Genomic DNA, 23,543 nt, shown 5'->3' on the forward strand with positions numbered 1-23,543 from the left:
GCTTGTTCTCCAGACCCTTGATCTGCTCCCTCCTCCCTGTGGCTTCCTCTCACATATTCATACATGGCTCTCATATCTCTTCTCAGCCTTCTCTTCTTCAGGCTAAACATGCCCAGTTCCCTAAGCCGCTCCTCATAGGGCTTGTTCTCCAGACCCTTGATCTGCTCCCTCCTCCCTGTGGCTTCCTCTCACATATTTATACATGGCTCTCATCATATCTCCTCTCAGCCTTCTCTTCTTCAGGCTAAACATGCCCAGCTCCTTAAGCCGCTCCTCATAGGGCTTGTTCTCCAGACCCTTGATCTGCTCCCTCCTCCCTGTGGCTTCCTCTCACATATTCATACATGGCTCTCATATCTCTTCTCAGCCTTCTCTTCTTCAGGCTAAACATGCCCAGTTCCCTAAGCCGCTCCTCATAGGGCTTGTTCTCCAGACCCTTGATCTGCTCCCTCCTCCCTGTGGCTTCCTCTCACATATTTATACATGGCTCTCATCATATCTCCTCTCAGCCTTCTCTTCTTCAGGCTAAACATGCCCAGCTCCTTAAGCCGCTCCTCATAGGGCTTGTTCTCCAGACCCTTGATCTGCTCCCTCCTCCCTGTGGCTTCCTCTCACATATTCATACATGGCTCTCATCATATCTCTTCTCAGCCTTCTCTTCTTCAGGCTAAACATGCCCAGTTCCCTAAGCCGCTCCTCATAGGGCTTGTTCTCCAGACCCTTGATCGGCTCCCTCCTCCCTGTGGCTTCCTCTCACATATTTATACATGGCTCTCATCATATCTCCTCTCAGCCTTCTCTTCTTCAGGCTAAACATGCCCAGCTCCTTAAGCCGCTCCTCATAGGGCTTGTTCTCCAGACCCTTGATCTGCTCCCTCCTCCCTGTGGCTTCCTCTCACATATTCATACATGGCTCTCATATCTCTTCTCAGCCTTCTCTTCTTCAGGCTAAACATGCCCAGTTCCCTAAGCCGCTCCTCATAGGGCTTGTTCTCCAGACCCTTGATCTGCTCCCTCCTCCCTGTGGCTTCCTCTCACATATTCATACATGGCTCTCATATCTCTTCTCAGCCTTCTCTTCTTCAGGCTAAACATGCCCAGTTCCCTAAGCCGCTCCTCATAGGGCTTGTTCTCCAGACCCTTGATCTGCTCCCTCCTCCCTGTGGCTTCCTCTCACATATTCATACATGGCTCTCATCATATCTCTTCTCAGCCTTCTCTTCTTCAGGCTAAACATGCCCAGTTCCCTAAGCCGCTCCTCATAGGGCTTGTTCTCCAGACTCTTGATCTGCTCCCTCCTCCCTGTGGCTTCCTCTCACATATTCATACATGGCTCTCATATCTCCTCTCAGCCTTCTCTTCTTCAGGCTAAACATGCCCAGCTCCTTAAGCCGCTCCTCATAGGGCTTGTTCTCCAGACCCTTGATCTGCTCCCTCCTCCCTGTGGCTTCCTCTCACATATTCATACATGGCTCTCATCATATCTCTTCTCAGCCTTCTCTTCTTCAGGCTAAACATGCCCAGTTCCCTAAGCCGCTCCTCATAGGGCTTGTTCTCCAGACCCTTGATCGGCTCCCTCCTCCCTGTGGCTTCCTCTCACATATTTATACATGGCCCTCATCATATCTCCTCTCAGCCTTCTCTTCTTCAGGCTAAACATGCCCAGCTCCTTAAGCCGCTCCTCATAGGGCTTGTTCTCCAGACCCTTGATCTGCTCCCTCCTCCCTGTGGCTTCCTCTCACATATTCATACATGGCTCTCATATCTCTTCTCAGCCTTCTCTTCTTCAGGCTAAACATGCCCAGTTCCCTAAGCCGCTCCTCATAGGGCTTGTTCTCCAGACCCTTGATCTGCTCCCTCCTCCCTGTGGCTTCCTCTCACATATTCATACATGGCTCTCATATCTCTTCTCAGCCTTCTCTTCTTCAGGCTAAACATGCCCAGTTCCCTAAGCCGCTCCTCATAGGGCTTGTTCTCCAGACCCTTGATCTGCTCCCTCCTCCCTGTGGCTTCCTCTCACATATTCATACATGGCTCTCATCATATCTCTTCTCAGCCTTCTCTTCTTCAGGCTAAACATGCCCAGTTCCCTAAGCCGCTCCTCATAGGGCTTGTTCTCCAGACTCTTGATCTGCTCCCTCCTCCCTGTGGCTTCCTCTCACATATTCATACATGGCTCTCATATCTCCTCTCAGCCTTCTCTTCTTCAGGCTAAACATGCCCAGCTCCTTAAGCCGCTCCTCATAGGGCTTGTTCTCCAGACCCTTGATCTGCTCCCTCCTCCCTGTGGCTTCCTCTCACATATTCATACATGGCTCTCATCATATCTCTTCTCAGCCTTCTCTTCTTCAGGCTAAACATGCCCAGTTCCCTAAGCCGCTCCTCATAGGGCTTGTTCTCCAGACCCTTGATCGGCTCCCTCCTCCCTGTGGCTTCCTCTCACATATTTATACATGGCTCTCATCATATCTCCTCTCAGCCTTCTCTTCTTCAGGCTAAACATGCCCAGCTCCTTAAGCCGCTCCTCATAGGGCTTGTTCTCCAGACCCTTGATCTGCTCCCTCCTCCCTGTGGCTTCCTCTCACATATTCATACATGGCTCTCATATCTCTTCTCAGCCTTCTCTTCTTCAGGCTAAACATGCCCAGTTCCCTAAGCCGCTCCTCATAGGGCTTGTTCTCCAGACCCTTGATCTGCTCCCTCCTCCCTGTGGCTTCCTCTCACATATTCATACATGGCTCTCATATCTCTTCTCAGCCTTCTCTTCTTCAGGCTAAACATGCCCAGTTCCCTAAGCCGCTCCTCATAGGGCTTGTTCTCCAGACCCTTGATCTGCTCCCTCCTCCCTGTGGCTTCCTCTCACATATTTATACATGGCTATCATATCTCCTCTCAGCCTTCTCTTCTTCAGGCTAAACATGCCCAGTTCCCTAAGCCGCTCCTCATAGGGCTTGTTCTCCAGACCCTTGATCATTTTAGTCGCCCTCCTCTGGACACATTCCAGCTTAGAGTCAATATCTCTCTTGAATTGTGGTGCCCAGAATTGGACACAGTATTCCAGATGTGGTCTAACCAAAGCAGAATAGAGCATGGGGAGCATTACTTCCTTAGATCTAGACACTAGGCTCCTATTGATGCAGGCCAATTGATGCATATCGCGTTGGGATGGTCGTGGCGACCTCCGATGATGGGAGAAGGAGAGATACAATGGACATCCCTAAGATTCAATGGACATCCCTGGCCATATAAAGTTTTAAAGGTCAGGACCAGCATCTTATACAAACCACGATGCTCAATTGGGAGCCAGTGTAGATGCCGCAGCACTGGTGTTCTATGGCATTTCATGGGCGTTCTTGTGAGTAGCCTGGCTGCAGCATTCTGAACAATACGGAGCTTTCGGGTCGTAGTAATAGGAAGGCCAACATACAGGGCGTTATAATAGTCCAGCCTAGATGTGACCGTGGCATGGATGACTGTTGCCAGAGCCTCATCCGACAGGTAAGGTGCCAGTTGCCTCGCTTGTCATAGATGGAAAAAAGCCTGTTTGCTGGCAGCAGCGACCTGAGCCTCCATCGTCAGCTGCGAATCCAAAACGACACCTCGGCTCTTAACGGTAAGCGATGGAGATAGAGCAGCGCCATCAAAGGTAGGTAACGGATGAGTTGGACCTATCGGGCGGCCATGCCACAGGATCTCAGTCTTCGCCGGATTCACCTTCAGTCTGCTAGGACGTAGCCAGAGAGTTTTCAACTGTTCCTTCTATCCCCGTCGGACAATCGGGCGCTGCCATTCCCAAACTCCTTTTTCCTACTTCCAAGAGACCTCACAACCTCTGAGGATGCTTGCCGTAGATGCAGGCGAAACGTCAGGAGAGAATGCCTCTAGAACATGGCCATATAGCCCGAAAAAACCCACAAGAACCTAGTGATTCCAGCCATGAAAGCCTTCGACAATACAGTCAGGAAGTTCTTCCTCAAATTCAGATGGAATCTCCTTTCGAAGCAAAACTTTGAATTTTTCCAAAATGTTTTTGATGCCTGGGTTAAACATTGGTGCAAATGTGTCCAAATGGATGGTGACTATGTTGAACGCTGGTAGTTTGGCGTAGAGGACAGTTCAGGCTACGACTTGGAGCAACTTCTGCTGCTCTAGGTCCATTCATCGTGTTTTTATGACCCAGGAGGCAAAACTTTTTGATCCATGTCTATATCTCTGTGTGTGTGTGTGTAAGGGAAGGGGGATTGTGGAGAAAGTCTCCTTCTGGAGTTTGTCTGCCCCAGAGCCGGGCCCCCTTCCTCCTCCTCCTCCTCCTCCTCCTCCCATTCCCATTCCCCAATCCTTGCACATCTGCAGCTGAGTTTGCAAAGGTTTGACAAAGAGCCAGGGCTGGGCCGGGCCGGGATAAAGGGGTGGGCTGCAGAGGAAAGGAAAGGAAAGGCAAGGCAGGCGGTGCAGGAAGCCAAGGGGAGAGGCTGGGACAAGGAGACGGAGGCCCACCAGGCAGAAGAGCCAGGCGACCAAGGGGAGCTCCACTCTGGACAGACAAGACTTTGGCCCAACGAGGAGGTGGCCACACAGAGGTAGGTCCTGATGAGGACTCTGCTCATGCCAAAGGAGGGTCTTCTTGGAGCTTCATCACACTCCACCAGGCACGGCCCAACTTCTGCCCTCCCTCCAGGTGTTTTGGACTTCAACTCCCACCATTCCGAACAGCCGGTAGGCTGTTCGGAATGGTGGGAGTTGAAGTCCAAAACACCTGGAGGGAGGGCAGAAGTTGGGCCGTGCCTGCACTCGAGCATGGACCCACTTTAAATCTGGTTTCCACCTCCATCTGAACATTCCATCTGAACATTAGGAAGAACTTCCTGACTGTGAGAGGCTGGATGGCCATCTGTCAGGGGTGATTTGAATGCAATATTCCTGCTTCTTGACAGAATGGGGTTGGACTGGATGGCCCATGAGGTCTCTTCCAACTCTTTGATTCTAGGATTCTATGATTCCTGCAGAATGCTGGGCTTTGTAGTTGAGTGAGGTCCAGGTACAGTCTAAACCCCCCTCCTTAAACTACAAGCCCCACAATTCTGTAGGAGGCTGAAACTGGATGTAAAGTGGATCTATCCTCAAGTGCAGTGGTTCCCAAGCTTTGGGCCTCCAGGTGTTTTGGACTCCAACTTCCAGAACTCCAACTGTGGGAGTTGAAGTCCAAAACACCTGGAGGGAGGGCAGAAGTTGGGCCGTGCCTGCACTAGAGCATGGACCCACTTTAAATCTGGTTTCCACCTCCTGCAGAATGCTGGGCTTTGTAGTTGAGTGAGGTCCAGGTGCAGTCTAAAGCCCCCTCCCTAAACTACAAGCCCCAGAATTCTGTAGGAGGCTGAAACTGGATGTAAAGTGGATCTATCCTCAAGTGCAATAGCTCCCAAGCTTTGGGCCTCCAGCTGTTAGGAACTGTGGGAGCTGAAGTCCAAAACACCTGGAGGTCCAAAGGTTGGGCACCAAAGCTCTATGGTGATGAGGTTGTTAGGCAAACAGAGGTGGGCATTGCATTAGGAAAGGTGCCACACCTGATGGAGAAATCGAGAAGGTGGCAAGAGGATGGTCCTAGGAAGAACCTCATTCAAACCAAATGGGTTCTTCTTGGCAAATGAAGGGGATGTTCTCCCCTTCATCCATGGTTCTCATACTTATTTCTACCCCACCTTCTCAAAGGTGAAAAGCTGAAGGATGCCATAGAGGAAAGGTGTGTTCTTCTCCAATGGGTAGCCATAGCCAAGGCATTCAGGTCCTTCTCTCTCTGTTGATTGTAGGTGATCTAAAATTTCCACAACTACAACTCCCAAATGTCAAGGTCTATTGTCCCCAAACTCCATCTGTGTTCATATTTGGACATATGGAATATTTGTGCCAAGTTTGGTCCAGATCCTTCATCCAGAGAGTCCGCAGTGCTCTCTGGATGTAGGTGAACTACAACTCCCAACACAAGATCAATGCCCACCAAATGCTTCCAGTATTGTCTGTTGGTCACGGGAGTTCTGTGTACCAAGTTTGGTTCAATTCCTTCATTGGTGGAGTTCAGAATGTTCTTTCATTGTAGGTGAACCATAAATCCCACAGTGCTCTCTGTAGGTGAACTTTAACTTCCAACACAAGGTCAATGCCCACCAAAGCCTTCCAGTATTTTCTGTTGATCATGGGAGTTCTGTGTGCCCCATTTGGTTCAATTCCATCATTGGTGGAGTTCAGAATGCTCTTTGATTGTAGGTGAACTATAAATCCCAGCAACTATAACTCCCAACTGTCAAGGTCTATTTCCCCCAAACTCCAACACATTTGGACACATAATGAGTATTTGTACCAAGTTTGGTAAGGATCCATCATTGTTTGGGTCCACAGTGCTCTCTGGATGTAAGTGAACTATAACTCCAAAAATCAAGGTCAATGCCCACCAAACCCTTCTATTGTTTGTGTTCGTTATGGAAGTTTTGTGTGCCAAGTTTGGCCCAATTCCATCATTGGTGGAGTTCAGAATGCTCTTTGATTGTAGGTGAACTATAAATCCCAGCAACTACAACTCCCAACTGTCAAGGTCTATTTACCCCAAACTCCAACAGCGTTCACATTTGGGCATATTGTATATTCAAACCAAGTTTGGTCCAGATCCTTCATTGCTTGAGTCCACAGTGTTCTCTGGATGTAGGTGAACTACAACTCCAAAACTCAAGGTCAATGCCCACCAAAGCCTTTCAGTATTTCAGTTCCATCGTTGGTGGAGTTCAGAATGCTCTTTATTGTAGGTGCAACTACAACTCCCAACTGTCAAGGTCTATTTCCCTCAAACTCCAACAGTGTTTACATTTGGACACATAATGAGTATTTGTGCCAAGTTTGGTCCAGATCCATCATTGTTTGGGTCCACAATGCTCTCTGGATGTAAGTGAACTACAACTCCAAAAATCAAGGTCAATGCCCACCAAACCCTTCTATTGCTTGTGTTCGTTATGGGAGTTCTGTGTGCCAAGTTTGGCCCAATTCTATCATTGGTGGAGTTCAGAATGCTCTTTGATTGTAGATGAACTATAAATCCCAGCAACTACAACTCCCAACTGTCAAGGTCTATTTCCCCCAAACTCCAACAGTGTTCACATTTGGACACGTAATGAGTATTTGTACCAAGTTTGGTAAGGATCCATCATTGTTTGGGTCCACAATGCTCTCTGGATGTAGGTGAACTACAACTCCAAAAATCAAGGTCAATGCTCACCAAACCCTTCTAGTGTTTGTGTTCATCATGGGAGTTCTGTGTGCCAAGTTTGGCCCAATTCTATCATTGGTGGAGTTCAGAATGCTCTGTGATTGTAGGTGAACTATAAATCCCAGTAACTACAACTCCCAACTGTCAAGGTCTATTTCCCCCAAACTCCAACAGTGTTCACATTTGGGCATATGGAGTATTCATGACAAGTTTGGTAAGGATCCATCATTGTTTGGGTCCACAGTGCTCTCTGGATGTAAGTGAACTATAACTCCAAAAATCAAGGTCAATGCCCACCAAACCCTTCTATTGTTTGTGTTGGTCATGAGAGTTCTGTGGCTGTTAGGAATTGTGGGAGTTGAAGTCCAAAACACCTGGAGGGAGAGCCAAGGTTGGCCCATGCCTGCTTTCTCCTACTTCCTCAGGTAGTTGTCTCGTTGACCCATAGAAGGGAACCCAAAGCAAGGCAAGAGTGTCAAGGTGATGAAGGTCGGCGGATGTGAGCAAATCTGGATTGAGCGGATAAAGAAGGATCCAGATTCCCAGAGGTTGGTGCAAACGGCCTCCGTTTCCCTTTGCAACCGGAATTCCAGCGACTGGGAATTTCCTGCATTCAGGGCGGAGGTGCCAGGAAACAATAGGGAAGCTGGGCTTTGTCTCTCTGTTCAGCCACAGGCAACACCGGACTTGGAGGAGAGACTCCTAGAATCCTAGAGTTGGATGAGATCTCATGGGCCATCTAGTCCAACCCCATTCTGCCAAGAAGCAGGAATATTGCATTCAAAGCACCCCCGACAGATGGCCATCCAGCCTCTGTTTCAAAGCTTCCAAAGAAGGAGCCTCCACCACACTCCGTCCCGGGCAGAGAGTTCCACTGCTGAACAGCTCTCACAGTCAGAAACTTCTTCCTCATGTTCAGGTGGAATCTCCTCTCTTGAAGTTTGAAGCCATTGCTCCATTGCGTCCTTGGGTTTTGGAAGAGACCTCATGGTCCATCCAGTCCAACCCCATTCTGCCAAGAAGCAGGAATATTGCATTCAAAGCACCCCCGACAGATGGCCACCCAGCCTCTGTTTCAAAGCCTTTGGCCCTCCCTCCAGGTGTTTTGGACTTCAACTCCCACTGTGCTGTCATGCGCTGGGCCTGTGAAAGAGTCTGTAGACAGGACGTGTTTTCTGAATGCCCAACAGAACGCCGGGGGTGCCTCGGCTGAGAGGCCTTTCGGATTTTCATTTTTTCTGCCAAATGCAAGATACTCCACTTTGGCAGAAAAAATGAAATGCAAAGATACAGAATGGGGGACAATGCCTGGCTCGAGAGCAGTACGTGTGAAAAAGATCTTGGAGTCCTCGTGGACAACAAGTTAAACATGAGCCAGGAATGGGATGTGGCAGCAAAAAAAGCCAATGGGATTTTGGCCTGCATCAATAGGAGCATAGTGTCAAGATCCAGGGAAGTAATGCTACCCCTCTATTCTGCTTTGGTTAGACCACACCTGGAATATTGTGTCCAATTCTGGGCACCACAATTCAAGAGAGATATTGACAAGCTGGAATGTGTCCAGAGGAGGGCGACTCAAATGATCAAGGGTCTGGAGAACAAGCCCTATGAGGAGCGGCTTAGGGAACTGGGCATGTTTAGCCTGAAGAAGAGAAGGCTGAGAGGAGATATGATAGCCATGTATAAATATGTGAGAGGAAGCCACAGGGAGGAGGGAGCAAGCTTGTTTTCTGCTTCCTTGGAGACTAGGACGCGGAACAATGGCTTCAAACTACAAGAGAGGAGATTCCATCTGAACATTAGGAAGAACTTCCTGACTGTGAGAGCCGTTCAGCAGTGGAACTCTCTGCCCCGGAGTGTGGTGGAGGCTCCTTCTTTGGAAGCTTTTAAGCAGAGGCTGGATGGCCATTTGTCAGGGGTGATTTGAATGCAATATTCCTGCTTCTTGGCAGAATGGGGTTGGACTGGATTATGGCCCATGAGGTCTCTTCCAACTCTTTGATTCTAGGATTCTATGATTCTATGATTTCCCCACACAAAGTTCTTTTAAAGGCTTAGAAAGTTCAACAAAGTTTTTACTGTTGCTTAAATCTTCAATAAATCAAACAAATACTTCAAGGCTTTGAATCCACTGGTGGCTTGCTTAAATCTTGTCCACAAGGGACAGGCAACTTTCTTCATAAACTATTTCTTCCTCCTACAAGGGAAATCATAGAATCAAAGAGTTGGAAGAGACCTCCTGGGCCATCACCCAGTCCAACCCCATTCTGCCAAGAAGCAGGAATATTGCATTCAAATCACCCCCGACAGATGGCCATCCAGCCTCTGCTTAAAAGCTTCCAAAGAAGGAGCCTCCACCACACTCCCTCCGGGGCAGAGAGTTCCACTGCTGAACGGCTCTCACAGTCCGGAAGTTATAGAATCATTAAATCCTAGAATCCTAGAGTTGGAAGAGACCTCGTGGGCCATCATCCAGACCAACCCCATTCTGCCAAGAAGCAGGAATATTGCATTCAAATCACCCCTGACAGATGGCCATCCAGCCTCTGTTTAAAAACTTCCAAAGAGGGAGCCTCCACCACACAGAGAGGCAGAGAGTTCCACTGCTGAACGGCTCTCACAGTCATGAAGTTCTTTCTCATGTTCAGGTGGAATCTCCTTTCTTGTAGTTTGAAGCCATTGTTAATTCCTCAGTGTTAATTCCTCAGTGCAGGTGCAGCCTCAATTGCTGTTTTCGTGGTGTTTTTATATCTGAGGGTCTGCACAGGTCCATAGATCAGCTTTTGGAGGTCCAGGCCCAAAATGTCTGGACCAAAATGTCTGGCTCCCAAGGTGACTGGCCAAGATGGTATACTCTCCTTGCATGGCTCAAACTTACACTTGAGTCATTCAGGGGCGAGAGTACAATAAGAGTACAATGGGGAATGCGAAATGGCTGTTTCCAGTAAAGCATTATGCGCCATCCAAGGACACATAGCTTCATGTGCAACACATTATGCTTATGGGGCTCTGCTTACAAGGCTGTGAATTCAACACAGATGTTGCAACCGTGCTCTAACAGTACAATCGCACGAATAACGGGACTTGTGTGTGTGTTGCTATGTGCCTCCAAGTTGCCTGGTAACCCTATAGATTTCATAGGGGTGGTTTTGCCATTTCTTTCCTCTGAAACACGATCTGGTCTGTGATGTTCATTGGTGGTCTCCCACCTGAGTCCTAACTGGGGTGGGCCCCTGCTTAGCTTCCAAGGTCAGGCAGGATCTGGTGCCTTTGGGGTGATTTGGTCTGATCTTAGGCAAGGAATACTCACTCCTACGTGGCTCTGCCAGTCCCTCCCTCTGACTATCGCCTACAGTATCTGGGATTCATTGGAAGTACCTTCCTGGCATGGGGAAGGGTCTTCTTTCTAGGGAGCAAGTCCCATAATGCTGGCCGGGGGATTCTGGGAGTTGCACTCCAAAAGGACACCTTTCCCCATGCTCTGGATGTGCTACATCAAGTGGTACTCAAAGTTTGCTCGGGGGGGGGGGGGGGGGGGTCCTTGTGGCTTTGCAAAACATCCTGAGGGGCTCCGTGATGGCTCCTTGGGTTTCTGCTATTACTACTACTACTACTTCTACTACTACTACTACTACTACTACTGCTACAAAGTCTGGATGGTCATCTGTTGGGGGTGCTTTGATTGTACTTTGCTTGCATGGCAGAAAGAAGGGGGTTGAATGAGATGGCCTCTGGGGTTGCTCCTATTATTGTTGTTGTTGTTGTTGCAAAGGTTGGGTGGCCATCTGCTGGGGGTGCTTCAATTGTGCTTTGCCTGCATGGCAGAATAAAGGAGGTTGGACTGGATGGCCCCCAGGGGTTTCTCGTATTACTATTACTACTACTACCACTACTACTATTATCGTTGTTGTTGTTGTTATTGCAAAGGCTGGGTGGCCATCTGTTGGGGGTGCTTCAATTGTGCTTTGCCTGCATGACAGAATAAAGGAGGTTGGACTGGATGGCCCCAAGGGTTTCTCCTATTACCATCATCATCATCATCGTTGTTATTATTGCTGTTGTTATTGCAAAAGTGGATGGCCATCTGTTTTGGGTGCTTTAATTGTGGTTTTTCTGCATGGCAGAATAAAGGGGGTTGGACTGGATGGTTGGACTGGCCCCGAGGGTTTCTCCTATTACCATCATCATCATCATCACCATCATCCTCATCGTTGTTGTTATTGCTGTTGTTATTGCAAAAGCTGGGTGGCCATCTGTTGGGGGTGCTTCGGTTGTGCTTTGCTTGTATGGCCGCCCTTGGCGGCCAGCAGCCACAACGCGGCCCCGAGGTCTCTCCACCCCCAGTCTCTGGCCCCTTGGAGTGCCTCTGGTGTTGCCGCAAGAAGGTCCTCCCTTGTGCATCATGTGGAAGAAGGGCTCAGGTCGCATTGCAGCAGGTGGTCAGTGGTTTGCTCTTCTCTGCACTCGCATGTCGTGGACTCCACCTTGTGGCCCCATTTCTTGAGGTTGGCTCTGCATCTCGTGGTGCCAGAGCGCAGTCTGTTCAGCGCCTTCCAAGTTGCCCAGTCCTCTGTGTGCCCAGGGGGGAGTCTCTCATTTGGTATCAGCCATTGGTTGAGGTGCTGGGTTTGAGCCTGCCACTTTTGGACTCTCACTTGCTGAGGTGTTCCAGCGAGTATCTCTGTAGATCTTAGAAAACTATGTCTAGATTTAAGTCGTTGGCGTGCTGGCTGATACCCAAACAGGGGATGAGCTGGAGATGCCTCTGCCTTGGTCCTTCCACTATTGGCTGCTACTTCTTGGCGGATGTCAGGTGGGGCAATACCGGCTAAGCAGTGTAATTTCTCCAGTGGTGTAGGGCGCAGACACCCCGTGATAATGCGGCATGTCTCATTCAGAGCCACATCCACTGTTTTAGCGTGGTGAGATGTGTTCCACACTGGGCATGCATACTCAGCAGCAGAGTAGCACAGCGCAAGGGCAGATGTCTTCACTGTGTCTGGTTGTGATCCCCAGGTTCTGCCAGTCAGCTTTCGTATGATATTGTTTCTAGCACCCACTTTTTGCTTGATGTTCAGGCAGTGCTTCTTGTAGGTCAGAGCATGGTCCAAAGTGACTCCCGGGGATTTGGGTGTGTTGCAATGCTCCAGTGGGATTCCTTCCCAGGTGATCCTCAGAGCTCGGGATGCTTGTTTGGTACAAACTGGGTGTTTGTTTGATTCACCTCTGCTTGAATACTGGCAGAGCCATGGCAACGTGAAAGGAGGCTCCTTCTTTGGAGGATTTGAAGCAGAGGCTGGATGGCCACCAGACAGGGGTGCTTTGAAGGCAATTCCCCTGCTTCTTGGACTGGATGGACCACCAGATCTCTTCCAACTCGAGGGTTCTATGATTCTAAGAGCTGTAGTTCGGAGAGGCCCCAGCACTCCTTGCCAGAGAAGGTTCTAATCTAGACCTTGCAAAACTATAACTGGCTGCCCCTCTTCTGTAGCCTTGAGCCATTGCAGTTCAGATTAGTCCAAAGTGTGTTATTCAAACAGTATAGATGCAGCTGGGAGGAAACCTTGGAATATTGATGGGGGATCTGGGAGATCTAGCAAGCATGGCAGCGTGCATGTTTTGAATTCATAGAATCATAGAATCAAAGAGTTGGAAGAGACCTCATGGGCCATCCAGTCCAACCCCCTGCCAAGCAGGAATATTGCATTCAAATCACCCCTGACAGATGGCCATCCAGCCTCTGTTTAAAAGCTTCCATAGAAGGAGCCTCCACCACATTCCCTCCGGGGCAGAGAGTTCCACTGCTGAACGGCTCTCACAGTCAGGAAGTTCTTCCTCATGTTCAGATGGAATCTCCTCTCTTGTAGTTTGAAGCCATTCTTCCATTGCGTCCTAGTCTCCAGGGAAGCAGAAAGGAAGCTTGCTCACTCCTCCCTGTGGCTTCCTCTCACATATCTATACATGGCCCTCATCATATCTCCTCTCAGCCTTCTCTTCTTCAGGCTAAACATGCCCAGCTCCTTTAGCCGCTCCTCATAGGGCTTGTTCTCCAGACCCTTGATCAGCTCCCTCCTCCCTGTGGCTTCCTCTCACATATTTATACATGGCTCTCATCATATCTCCTCTCAGCCTTCTCTTCTTCAGGCTAAACATGCCCAGCTCCTTTAGCCGCTCCTCATAGGGCTTGTTCTCCAGACCCTTGATCAGCTCCCTCCTCCCTGTGGCTTCCTCTCACATATTTATACATGGCCCTCATCATATCTCCTCTCAGCCTTCTCTTCTTCAAGCGAAACATGCCCAGCTCCTTAAGCCGCTCCTCATAGGGCTTGTTCTCCAGACCTTTTATCATTTTAGTCGCTCTCCTCTGGACACATTCCAGCTTGTCAATATCTCTCTTGAATTGTGGTGCCCAGAATTATCTCTGGCCTGTTCCCTGGCAGTCCTTGAATGCAGACCGCAAATAATTGAGATTTGGGGAGGTTTTATCAGTCGGTTTCTCAGTTAGAAAAGCAACAAAAAGCGAGGCAAGCAAGACTTTGCCCACTGCAAATGGCAACAGAAAGCAAGAGAGGCCTTTGGCTTCCGTTCAAGGCCTTTGGCTTCTGTTCAAGATGGAAGGCTGCACTCTCTTTCTTTCTTTCTTTCTTTCTTTCCTTCTTTCTCTCTCTTTTTGCAGGGCTGGAAAAGGGGGAGTTTGGGGTGAAACCCAGTCCTCCTCCTCCTCCTCCTCCTCCTGCGGTTCCCTGCCCTTTGATCCCACAGATGGAAATTATAATCTCTGCTCGCTTTGGCCTTTTTACATCATCAGAAACAAAATACTTTCACTTCCAGTGAAGAGTGAGGAGTCGGGAGGGAGGGAGAGGAAGGAAACCCTCTGCAAGGGATGCAGAGAGAAAACCAAAATATGGAAGAAGGGGAAACGATTGGGGCAATTCCTCGACCTCCTTTCTCTCTCTTGCTTTCAAATGCTCCATCTGAACATTAGGAAGAACTTCCTGACTGTGAGAGCCGTTCAGCAGTGGAACTCTCTGCCCCGGAGGGAGTGTGGTGGAGGCTCCTTCTTTGGAAGCTTTTAAGCAGAGGCTGGATGGCCATCTGTCAGGGGTGATTTGAATGCAATATTCCTGCTTCTTGGCAGAATGGGGTTGGACTGGATGGCCCAGGAGGTCTCTTCCAACTCTTTGATTCTAGGATTCTATGATTCTATGATTCTATTTCAATGCAGACGTCCCTCTGTATCCGCGGGTTCACCTAAATCAGAGGCACCACTTTCATAGAATAATAATAATAATAATAATAATAATAATAATAATATAAATAATAACACTTTATTTGTACCCCGCTACCATCTCCCCTGAGCTGCTGAGCTTATTGATCGAAAGGTCGCAGGTTCGATTCCGGGGAGGGGTGTGAGCTTCCGCTGTCAGCCCTAGCTTCTGCCAACCTAGCAGTTCGAAAACATGCAAATGTGAGTAGATCAATAGGTACCGCTCCGGCGGGAAGGAAACGGCGCTCCATGCAGTCATGCCTATGGCCACATGACCTTGGAGGTGTCTACGGACAACGCCGGCTCTTCGGCTTAGAAATGGAGATGAGCACCAGAGTCCCAGAGTCAGACATGACTGGACTTAATGTCAGGGGACTACCTTTACCTTTACCTTACCATCTCCCCAAGGGACTCGGTGCGGCTTACATGAGGCCGAGCCCAAACACAACAACACAAGCAATAACAACAACAATACAATCAATTAAAAAAACGTAGACAATAAAATACACAACATTATCAATAAGACAACACACAATTAAAAACAGTGGGAAGGCCAAATGTAGACTTAAAATTGGAAATAATGCTGGGACATGGACGAAAGAATCCTAGAGTTGGAAGAGACCTCGTGGGCCATCCAACTCCAACCCCATTCTGCCAAGAAGCAGGACAATCACATTCTTACTTAGGCAATCCCTCATAGTCCGAGTAGGATTGTCTTCCAAGTTCGGTGTCCTGGCAGTGAGTCCATAGGTGACCGTAGAGCCCTATTCTTGACCTGCATCTTCTCCCGCAGTGAGGGCATTGGTTTCCAGACGGAAGGCGGTCCCGGTTGGGGTTGGCTTGGCACGCCTTCCTCTTGGCACGTTTCTCTCTTTCACCCTTCATTTATGCCTCGTCGAATTCTGCAGCACTGCTGGTCACAGCTGACCTCCAGTTGGAGCGCTCAAGGGCCAGGGCTCCCCAGTTCTCAGTGTCTATGCCACAATTTTTAAGGTTGGCTTTGAGCCCATCTTTAAATCTCTTTTCCTGACCACCAACATTCCGTTTTCCATTCTTGAGTTCGGAGTAGAGCAACTGCTTTGGGAGACAATGGTGGTCGGGCATCTGGACAACGTGTCTGGTCCAGAAGAGTTGATGGTGGAGGACCATCGCTTCAATGCTGATGGTCTTTGCTTCTTCCAGCACGCTGACGTTTCCCTGCTTGTCTTCCCAGGAGATTTGCAGGATTTTCCGGAGGCAGCGCTGATGGAATTGTTCCAGGAGTTGCATGTGACGTCTGTAGACAGTCCACGTTTCGCAAGCATAGAGCAGGGTTGGGAGGACAATGGCTTTATAGGCAAGCACTTTGGTCTCCCTACGGATGTCCTGGTCCTCAAACACTCTCTGCTTCATTCAGGAAAATGCTGCACTCGCAGAGCTCAGGCGGTGTTGCATTCGGTGTCAATGTTGACTTTGGTGGAGAGGTGGCTGCCAAGGGAGCGGAAATGGTCCACATTTTCTAATGTGACACCATTAAGCTGTATCACTGGCTTTGGAGAGGGGATGGCCAGTGTCTGCTGGAACAGCACTTTGGTTTTCTTGATGTTCAATGACAGGCCAAACTTCTCATATGCTTCTGTGAAGATGTTTAGAGTAGGTCTTCTTCTGATTGTGCATATACGTTGTCATCAGCATACTGGAGTTCTATAACAGATGTTGTTGTAACCTTGGTTTTGGCTTTCAGTCTGCTGAGGTTAAACAGCTTGCCATCTGTCCGAGAGATGATTTCCACTCCGATGGGAAGCTTCCCTTCAGCAAAGTGAAGTATCATAGCAATGAAGATGGAGAATAGAGTTGGGGCAATAACACATCATCCCTGTTTGACTCCTGATTCCACTTCAATGGAATGGACATTAAGGGAAGGTTGGCATCCTCTTGCTGATTTGTGCATGTGCAACTTCTTCAGCAGTGAATCCATTTGGTCTAGGGCAGGCATGGGCAGACCCTCCGGGTGTTTTGGACTTCCTCTACTGAAATTCCTAACAGCTGGTAGGCAGTTAGGAATTGTGGGAGTTAAAGTCCAAAACACCTGGTGGAATGGCCAACATTTGCCCATTGGACTATGGCCCCATCTACACCGCCATAGACAATCCAGATTATCTGCTGGATTATATGTAGACGCATATAATCCAGTTCTCCCCCCCCCCCCCATTTTTGAAATTATTATTTCCAAAGTGTACAGTACATGTTATTGCAGGCATGTAGCCGGGGGGGGGGGGGGGCTCAGGGGGCTTCAGCCCCCCCCGAAATTTTCATGGTGGTTCGCGAAAAGGCCTTATCGGTGCATTATTTAAACTGTTATGTTTATTCATATCATGATCTGATCACCATACTCAATATATCCCATATGCATGGGGGTATTGGGGTAATGATACAAAAGGTTTGCTAGGCTAGACCCTCTTTCACTCAGACTCAGCCCCCCCCCCCGAAACTCAGCCCCCCCCGAAACCCCCCCTGAAAAAAAATTCAGCCCCCCCCGAAACGAAATCCTGGCTACGGGCCTGTGTTATTGCATAACTATTAGTATCTAAAGCCACCAATTAACAGTAGTAATTGTACACTTTCTAATAATAGTAAAACACATCTATCTTACTTGAAAGAAAACTTCCCAATTCTATCCCAAGAGAGAGAGAGCCTTACAGTATTTTGTCCTATTGAAGCTCTTAATGAGGATTGTGTATTTATCTATAGTAAAATTTTCGTAAAGTCTTCAAAGGTGACCTCCTTGTACATCACTGATCATAACAATCTGGATTATTTCCTTTGCTAATCTGGATTATATGGCAGTGTAGATCCACCTTTAATGACTCTGGAGACCAGGGTTTGAATCCCTTGCACCAACCTTGGGCAAGTTGCACTCTCTCAGCCTCAGAGGAAGGCCAAGGCAAACCACCTCTGAACAGATCTAGCCAACTCAGTTCTGTGACCGTTGCCGTAAACTGGAAATGACTTGAAGGCAAATGACCTGAATAAGCCAAAGGCGGCAGCAGCAATGGGCCATGGCAGTTGAAGTGGTGTCAAACTGTGTTAACTTTATAGTGTAGACATAGCCTATATAGTGCTTCCAGTGGGGCACAATGCTGATGAAGTGTTTTCCTTGCCTTTCAGCTCCGGAGGGAATGTGAAGATGTCGACGCTTCTCGTTCCTGCGATGCAGACTCTCCAAATCGGTAAGGAAACCCGGGGTCAAGGGCTGGGATTCTTGAATTTCTGCATCAGCAGGTTGGAAAAGACCCGTCGTTGGTGCAGCAAACTGGCTTCTGGAGGGGCAGGGGGAATTATGCAACGGGCAATCCATACTCTCCATCTCCAGTATCTCCAGGAGATCCGCAGGGAGACCAAAGGGCGTGTTTATAAAGCTATTCCCCTCCCAACCCTGCTCTACGCCTGCGAAACGTGGACTGTCTACAGACATCACATGCAGCTCCTGGAACGATTCCATCAGCGCTGCCTCCGGAAGATGCTGCAAATCTCCTGGGAAGACAAGCGGGGAAATGTCAGCATGCTGGAAGAAGAAAATACCACCAGCATTGAAGCGATGGTCCTTCACCATCAACTCCGCCGGACTGGCCACGTTGTCCAGATGCCCGACCACCGTCTCCCAAAACAGTTGCTCTACTCCGAACTCAAGAATGGAAAATGGAATGTTGGTGGGCAGGAAATGAGATTTAAAGACCGGCTCAAAGCCAACCTTAAAAACTCTGGCATAGACACTGAGAACTAGGAAGCCCTGGCCTGTGAGTGCTCCAGATGGAGGTCAGCTGTGACCAGCAGTGCTGCAGAATTTGAAGAGGCAAGAATGGAGGGCGAAAGGGAGAAACGTGCCAAGAGGAAGGCGTGTCAAGCCAACCCCGACCGGGACCGCCTTCCATGTGGAAACCGATACCCTCACTGCGGGAGAAGATGCAGGTCAAGAAGAGGGCTCCACAGCCACCTACAGACACACCACCAGGACACCGAACTTGGAGGACCATCATCCTCGGACTACGCCTGAGACCATGAACATAAGAACTGCCAATTAATCCAGGCAAACAAATACAAACTTCTTGGCTGAACAAAAAGTTGCTCTGACACAGGTTTGTTCCCAAACGCTCTGTTTAATACCCTTGGCAAAACACGAAGGCATTTCTTTGGCCTCTTACCACCTTCTTGCTAGCTATTCTCAAACTCCTTCGAACTCTGAATTCCAAACGGTCAGCTTGATCTAAGGTTCCCGCTTCATCAAGGTCAGGCTGCTCGTTAGTGTCAGCCTGGTTGCCTTCTTGCACATTATCAGGCTGAGAACTGTCCTCCTTTTCTGAGTCAGTTTGCACCTGGCTAGTTTCAGTATCATGGAATCATAAAATCAAAGAGCTAGAAGAGACCTCCTGGGCCATCATCCAGTCCAACCCCATTCTGCCAAGAAGCAGGAATATTGCATTCAAATCACCCCTGACAGATGGCCACCCAGCCTCTGCTTCAAAGCTTCCAAAGAAGGAAGGAGCCTCCACCACACTGGGGCAGAGAGTTCCACTGCTGAACGGCTCTCACAGTCAGGAGGTTCTTCCTCGTGTTCAGATTGAATCTCCTCTCTTGTCGTTTGAAGCCATTGTTACCTTCTGTCCTCGTCTCCAAGGAAGCAGAAAGGAAGCTTGCTCCCTCCTCCTCCCTGTGGCTTCCTCTCACATATTTATCCATGGCCCTCATCATGTCTCCTCTCAGCCTTCTCTTCTTCGGGCTAAACATGCCCAGCTCCTTAAGCCGCTCCTCATAGGGCTTGTTCTCCAGACCCCTGATCATTTGAGTCATAGAATCATAGAATCATAGAATCAAAGAGTTGGAAGAGACCTCATGGGCCATCCAGTCCAACCCCATTCTGCCAAGAAGCAGGAATATTGCATTCAAATCACCCCTGACAAATGGCCATCCAGCCTCTGCTTAAAAGCTTCCAAAGAAGGAGCCTCCACCACACTCCGGGGCAGAGAGTTCCACTGCTGAACGGCTCTCACAGTCAGGAAGTTCTTCCTCATGTTCAGATGGAATCTCCTCTCTTGTAGTTTGAAGCCACTGTTCCATTGCGTCCTAGTCTCCAAGGAAGCAGAAAATAAGCTTGCTCCCTCCTCCTCCCTGTGGCTTCCTCTCACATATTTATACATGGCCCTCATCATATCTCCTCTCAGCCTTCTCTTCTTCAGGCTAAACATGCCCTGCTCCTTGAGCCGCTCCTCATAGGGCTTGTTCTCCAGACCCTTGATCCTTTGAGTTGCCCTCCTCTGGACACATTCCAGCTTAGAGTCAATATCTCTCTTGAATTGTGGTGCCCAGAATTGGACACAATATTCCAGGTAAAGTGGTCTAACCAAAGCAGAATAGAGCATGGGGAGCAGGACTTCCCTGGACCTAGACACTAGGCTCCTCTTGACATCAACATCATTCCTTGCTGTGGGAAACTGAACTTGCACATCCTGATCCTCATTGTCTACCACAGGGACATTTTGAACCTGATTATGAACCTGAATCATAGAATCATAGAATCAAAGAGTTGGAAGAGACCTCCTGGGCCACCCAGTCCAACCCCATTCTGCCAAGAAGCAGGAATATTGCATTCAAAGCACCCCTGACAGATGGCCATCCAGGCTCCAAGGAATCATAGAATCAAAGAGTTGGAAGAGACCTCATGGGCCATCCAGTCCAACCCCATTCTGCCAAGAAGCAGGAATATTGCATTCAAATCACCCCTGACAGATGGCCATCCAGGCTCCAAAGAATCATAGAATCAAAGAGTTGGAAGAGACCTCATGGGCCATCCAGTCCAACCCCATTCTGCCAAGAAGCAGGAATGGTTCTGGGCACGCTGCATGGCATGCTGCACGCTCCATCATGCTCATCAGAATCATTCTGAGACACCACACTATCACTCTGTGGTTCCAGCTGAGTCACAACACCACTGCTTGTTCTTTAGCGGATTGTGCCACCTTGACCACACGACCTCTGTGAAACATTGGGATATGGCCTATGCTTTGCCCAGGAATGTGCACCATGCATGCATGCAATGCACGCCCTTGCAATCTGTTGTGCTTTGGCTCCATGGCACAACGTTGCCACGCGGCGTGCCCAGAACCATTAATTCACAACTCGACATGGAATGGTTTGCATTCCGGAGATGTCGGATCTCAGCCAAACTCTTGTCGGATGATTTATTATTTACACATGTGACAAGCATCGTTTTCGTGTTGCGCTTTGTTTACTCCTTTTGCCTTTGTTTCCTTACTAGAGCAACTATTTGTCCCTTAAAGAGGGGCCCTCATTTCTCCTCCTCCTTCCATCTTTCCTTCCTTCTCTCCCTCCTTTCCTCATCAGCGGAGCAAGGAATGGCTCTTCCGTGTCGCTTTCTCTTCCGCCTCTTGATCCCCTTTTCCCTCTTTGTCGGCAATGAAATATTCAGGCGACAACCGTCAGCGACAGGGAAACCCTCTCAGGGCGCATGATGCCGTGTCCTTCCGGCCATTGAGCGCCTCTCCGACTAATCCCGGGAGCCGTGTTTGGGGACAGGACACGAAGCCCATGCTCGGGTGGGCTCGTCACCAAAGAAACCTTTTAGCCATCACTCCGCTCGGCCATCCAGCCATTCGCTCCTTCCAAAGTTGTCTCCTCCTCAAAGTCTTGGAAGTCCAGGCAGGCCTCGGCCCAAGCGGTCAGCCCTGACAAGGTTGCCTTGAGTGCACATACCCGGCACATGGGGCCCTTGGGGTTGCAGGGTGTGGTGCCAATATAGGGACAATGGCCAAATTGGGTTGCTGTGAGTTTTTCGGGCTGTCTGGCCATGTTCCAACTGCATTCTCTCCTGACGCTTCACCCACATCTGTGGCTAATGTCATCTGCAGAAGTTCTCTTGGCAGTGAAGCAAGTGGAGTGTGTGTGGATCTCTGGAATAATGGCCAGGGTGGGAGAGAGAGAGCCCTTGTCTGTTGAAGCATGTGAATGCTGCAATTAGCAATCTTGAATAGCATTGAGTAGCCTTGCAGCTGCAAAGTCAATCAGCGAAGGTCTCTGCATAGAGGTCGCCTGGCCTCTGTTGCCTGGGGGCATCCTGTTATGGAAGCGTTGACTGGTATTTGATGGCTTGCTGCCTGGAGTTCTTCTGTTTCTGGAGTTGGAACTCCAAAACACGTGGAGGGCCAAAGTGGGCCCATGTCTGGTAGAGCAGAAATATCTTTTCCTACAACTTGAACCCTACCGGCAGACATCAGACAGGCACCTTCGCTGCTGACGTTTCAGAGAATGGTTAAGACCTGGCTTTATGAACAAGCGTTTGGTTAAGCAGTGCAACCAATCCTAGGAGGACGGTAAATGGAACATAGGAACGGCACAAGGATTATGAGAACGGATCTGATTTCAGCTGAGGCATTATGTTATGTCTGTTTTGTTGTTCTGTCTTGTTGATTGTTAACTGTGATCCTGTTTGTTGCGTTGTTATGTTTTAATTGCACTGACACTGTTTGATAATTGTACCATGTAAACCGCATTGAGTTGCCTGTCAAGGGCTGAAAAATGCGGTATAGAAATAAAGCAAATAAATAAATAAATAAATAAATAAATAAATAATTTCTCCGGAGCAAGGGAAAACAAGCCGGCTCCACCTTCAGTTTGATCTCCTTTCGTCTCCTTAACCGGCCTCTCTTCTCCCCGCCATCTCTCGGCCTTCTCTTCTCCAAGCTCAATATCCACAGCTTCCAAAGGGATCCATCCTCAGAAGGATCCAGAGTTTCCAGGCTTTCCCAAAAGGCTCAGGCAAAAGCAAGCTGCCACAGCCCCTCTCGTCTGGCCTGTTCTTTCTTCTCTTGGTCATCACTTGGAAGTTGTACCCTTTCTTTTGGATAGCCTCCTCCCCACCCCCATCCCTCACCCCCCAAGGCCTGACCAAGGCTGGTCCTGCTTGGCTTCCCAAATGAGACCGCGTTGTCCCTCCTCTGACCCAAATTTGGAGAGGGACACCCTTTGCCACCATTGCTGCTCCTGTGGTTGGGCATGGAAGGAGGTGTTCTCTTCCATCAAGAGAAAGCCAAGCTCTCCTCCTCCTTTCGACATAGGCTGCTGGATCACTTCAGGAGCCAGATGTGGGCTTTCTGGGGGGCTGGGGGAAGTCGGGGGGGGGGAGCAAGGAACTCAAGCCCTTTAATAGAAACCAGGTGTGGTCCTGGAAGGCTGCCGGCCAGAGAAGGAGGGAAGGGAGGAGGAAATGAAAGGGAAGGGGGAAGGGAAGGGAAGGGAAGGGAAAGGAGAATGATGGAGAAGAGAAAGGAAAGGGAGAAGGAAAGGGAAGGGAGAATGACAGGTAAGAAAGAAGGAAATGGAAGGAAAAGGGAGAATGAAAAGGAAAGGAGAATGAAAGGAGAGGAAAAGGGAAGAAAGGAAAGAGAAGAAAAAAGAGAAGGAAAGAGAGGAGAGAAGGAAAGAGAGAATGAAAGGGAAAGGAGAATGATAGAGAAGGGGAAGGGAAGGAAAGAGAAGAAAGAAGAGAAGGAAAGAGAGGAGAGAGAAGAGAAGGAAAGAGAGAACAAAGGGAAAGGAGAATGAAAGAGAAGGGAGAAGGAAAGGGAAGAAAAGGAAAGAGAAGAAAGAAGGAAATGGAAGAGAAGGGAAGGGAGAAGGAAAGAGAAGGGAAGGAAATGGAGAAGGAAAGGGAAGAAAAGGAAAGAGAAGAAAGAAGGAAATGGAAGAGAAGGGAAGGGAGAAGGAAAGAGAAGGGAAGGAAATGGAGAAGGAAAGGGAAGAAAAGGAAAGAGAAGAAAGAAGGAAATGGAAGAGAAGGGAAGGGAGAAGGAAAGAGAAGGGAAGGAAATGGAGAAGGAAAGGGAAGAAAAGGAAAGAGAAGAAAGAAGGAAATGGAAGAGAAGGGAAGGGAGAAGGAAAGAGAAGAGAAGGAAATGGAGAGGGAAAGGGAAGAAAGGAGGAAACGGAAGGGAAGGAAAAGGAGAATGAAAGGGAAAGGAGAATGAAAGGAGA

General features: G+C 48.9%; 1 protein-coding gene across 1 annotated transcript in view; it reads left to right on the forward strand.

Annotated features, from left to right (window-relative positions):
• Positions 1-4,341: 4,341 nt before the first annotated feature.
• HSPA12B (heat shock protein family A (Hsp70) member 12B) overlaps positions 4,342-23,543 on the forward strand; it is a 70,510-nt gene continuing 51,308 nt past the window's right edge. Inside the window, exons 1-2 of the mRNA XM_067468423.1 lie at positions 4,342-4,580; positions 17,667-17,728. Of these exons, the coding sequence (XP_067324524.1) occupies positions 17,686-17,728 (43 nt within the window). The 5' untranslated portion in view covers positions 4,342-4,580; positions 17,667-17,685. The remainder of the gene's footprint in view (positions 4,581-17,666; positions 17,729-23,543) is intronic.

Source organism: Anolis sagrei, chromosome 5 (genome assembly GCF_037176765.1).
Source record: "Anolis sagrei isolate rAnoSag1 chromosome 5, rAnoSag1.mat, whole genome shotgun sequence".
In the NCBI taxonomy this organism is placed as follows: domain Eukaryota; kingdom Metazoa; phylum Chordata; class Lepidosauria; order Squamata; family Dactyloidae; genus Anolis; species Anolis sagrei.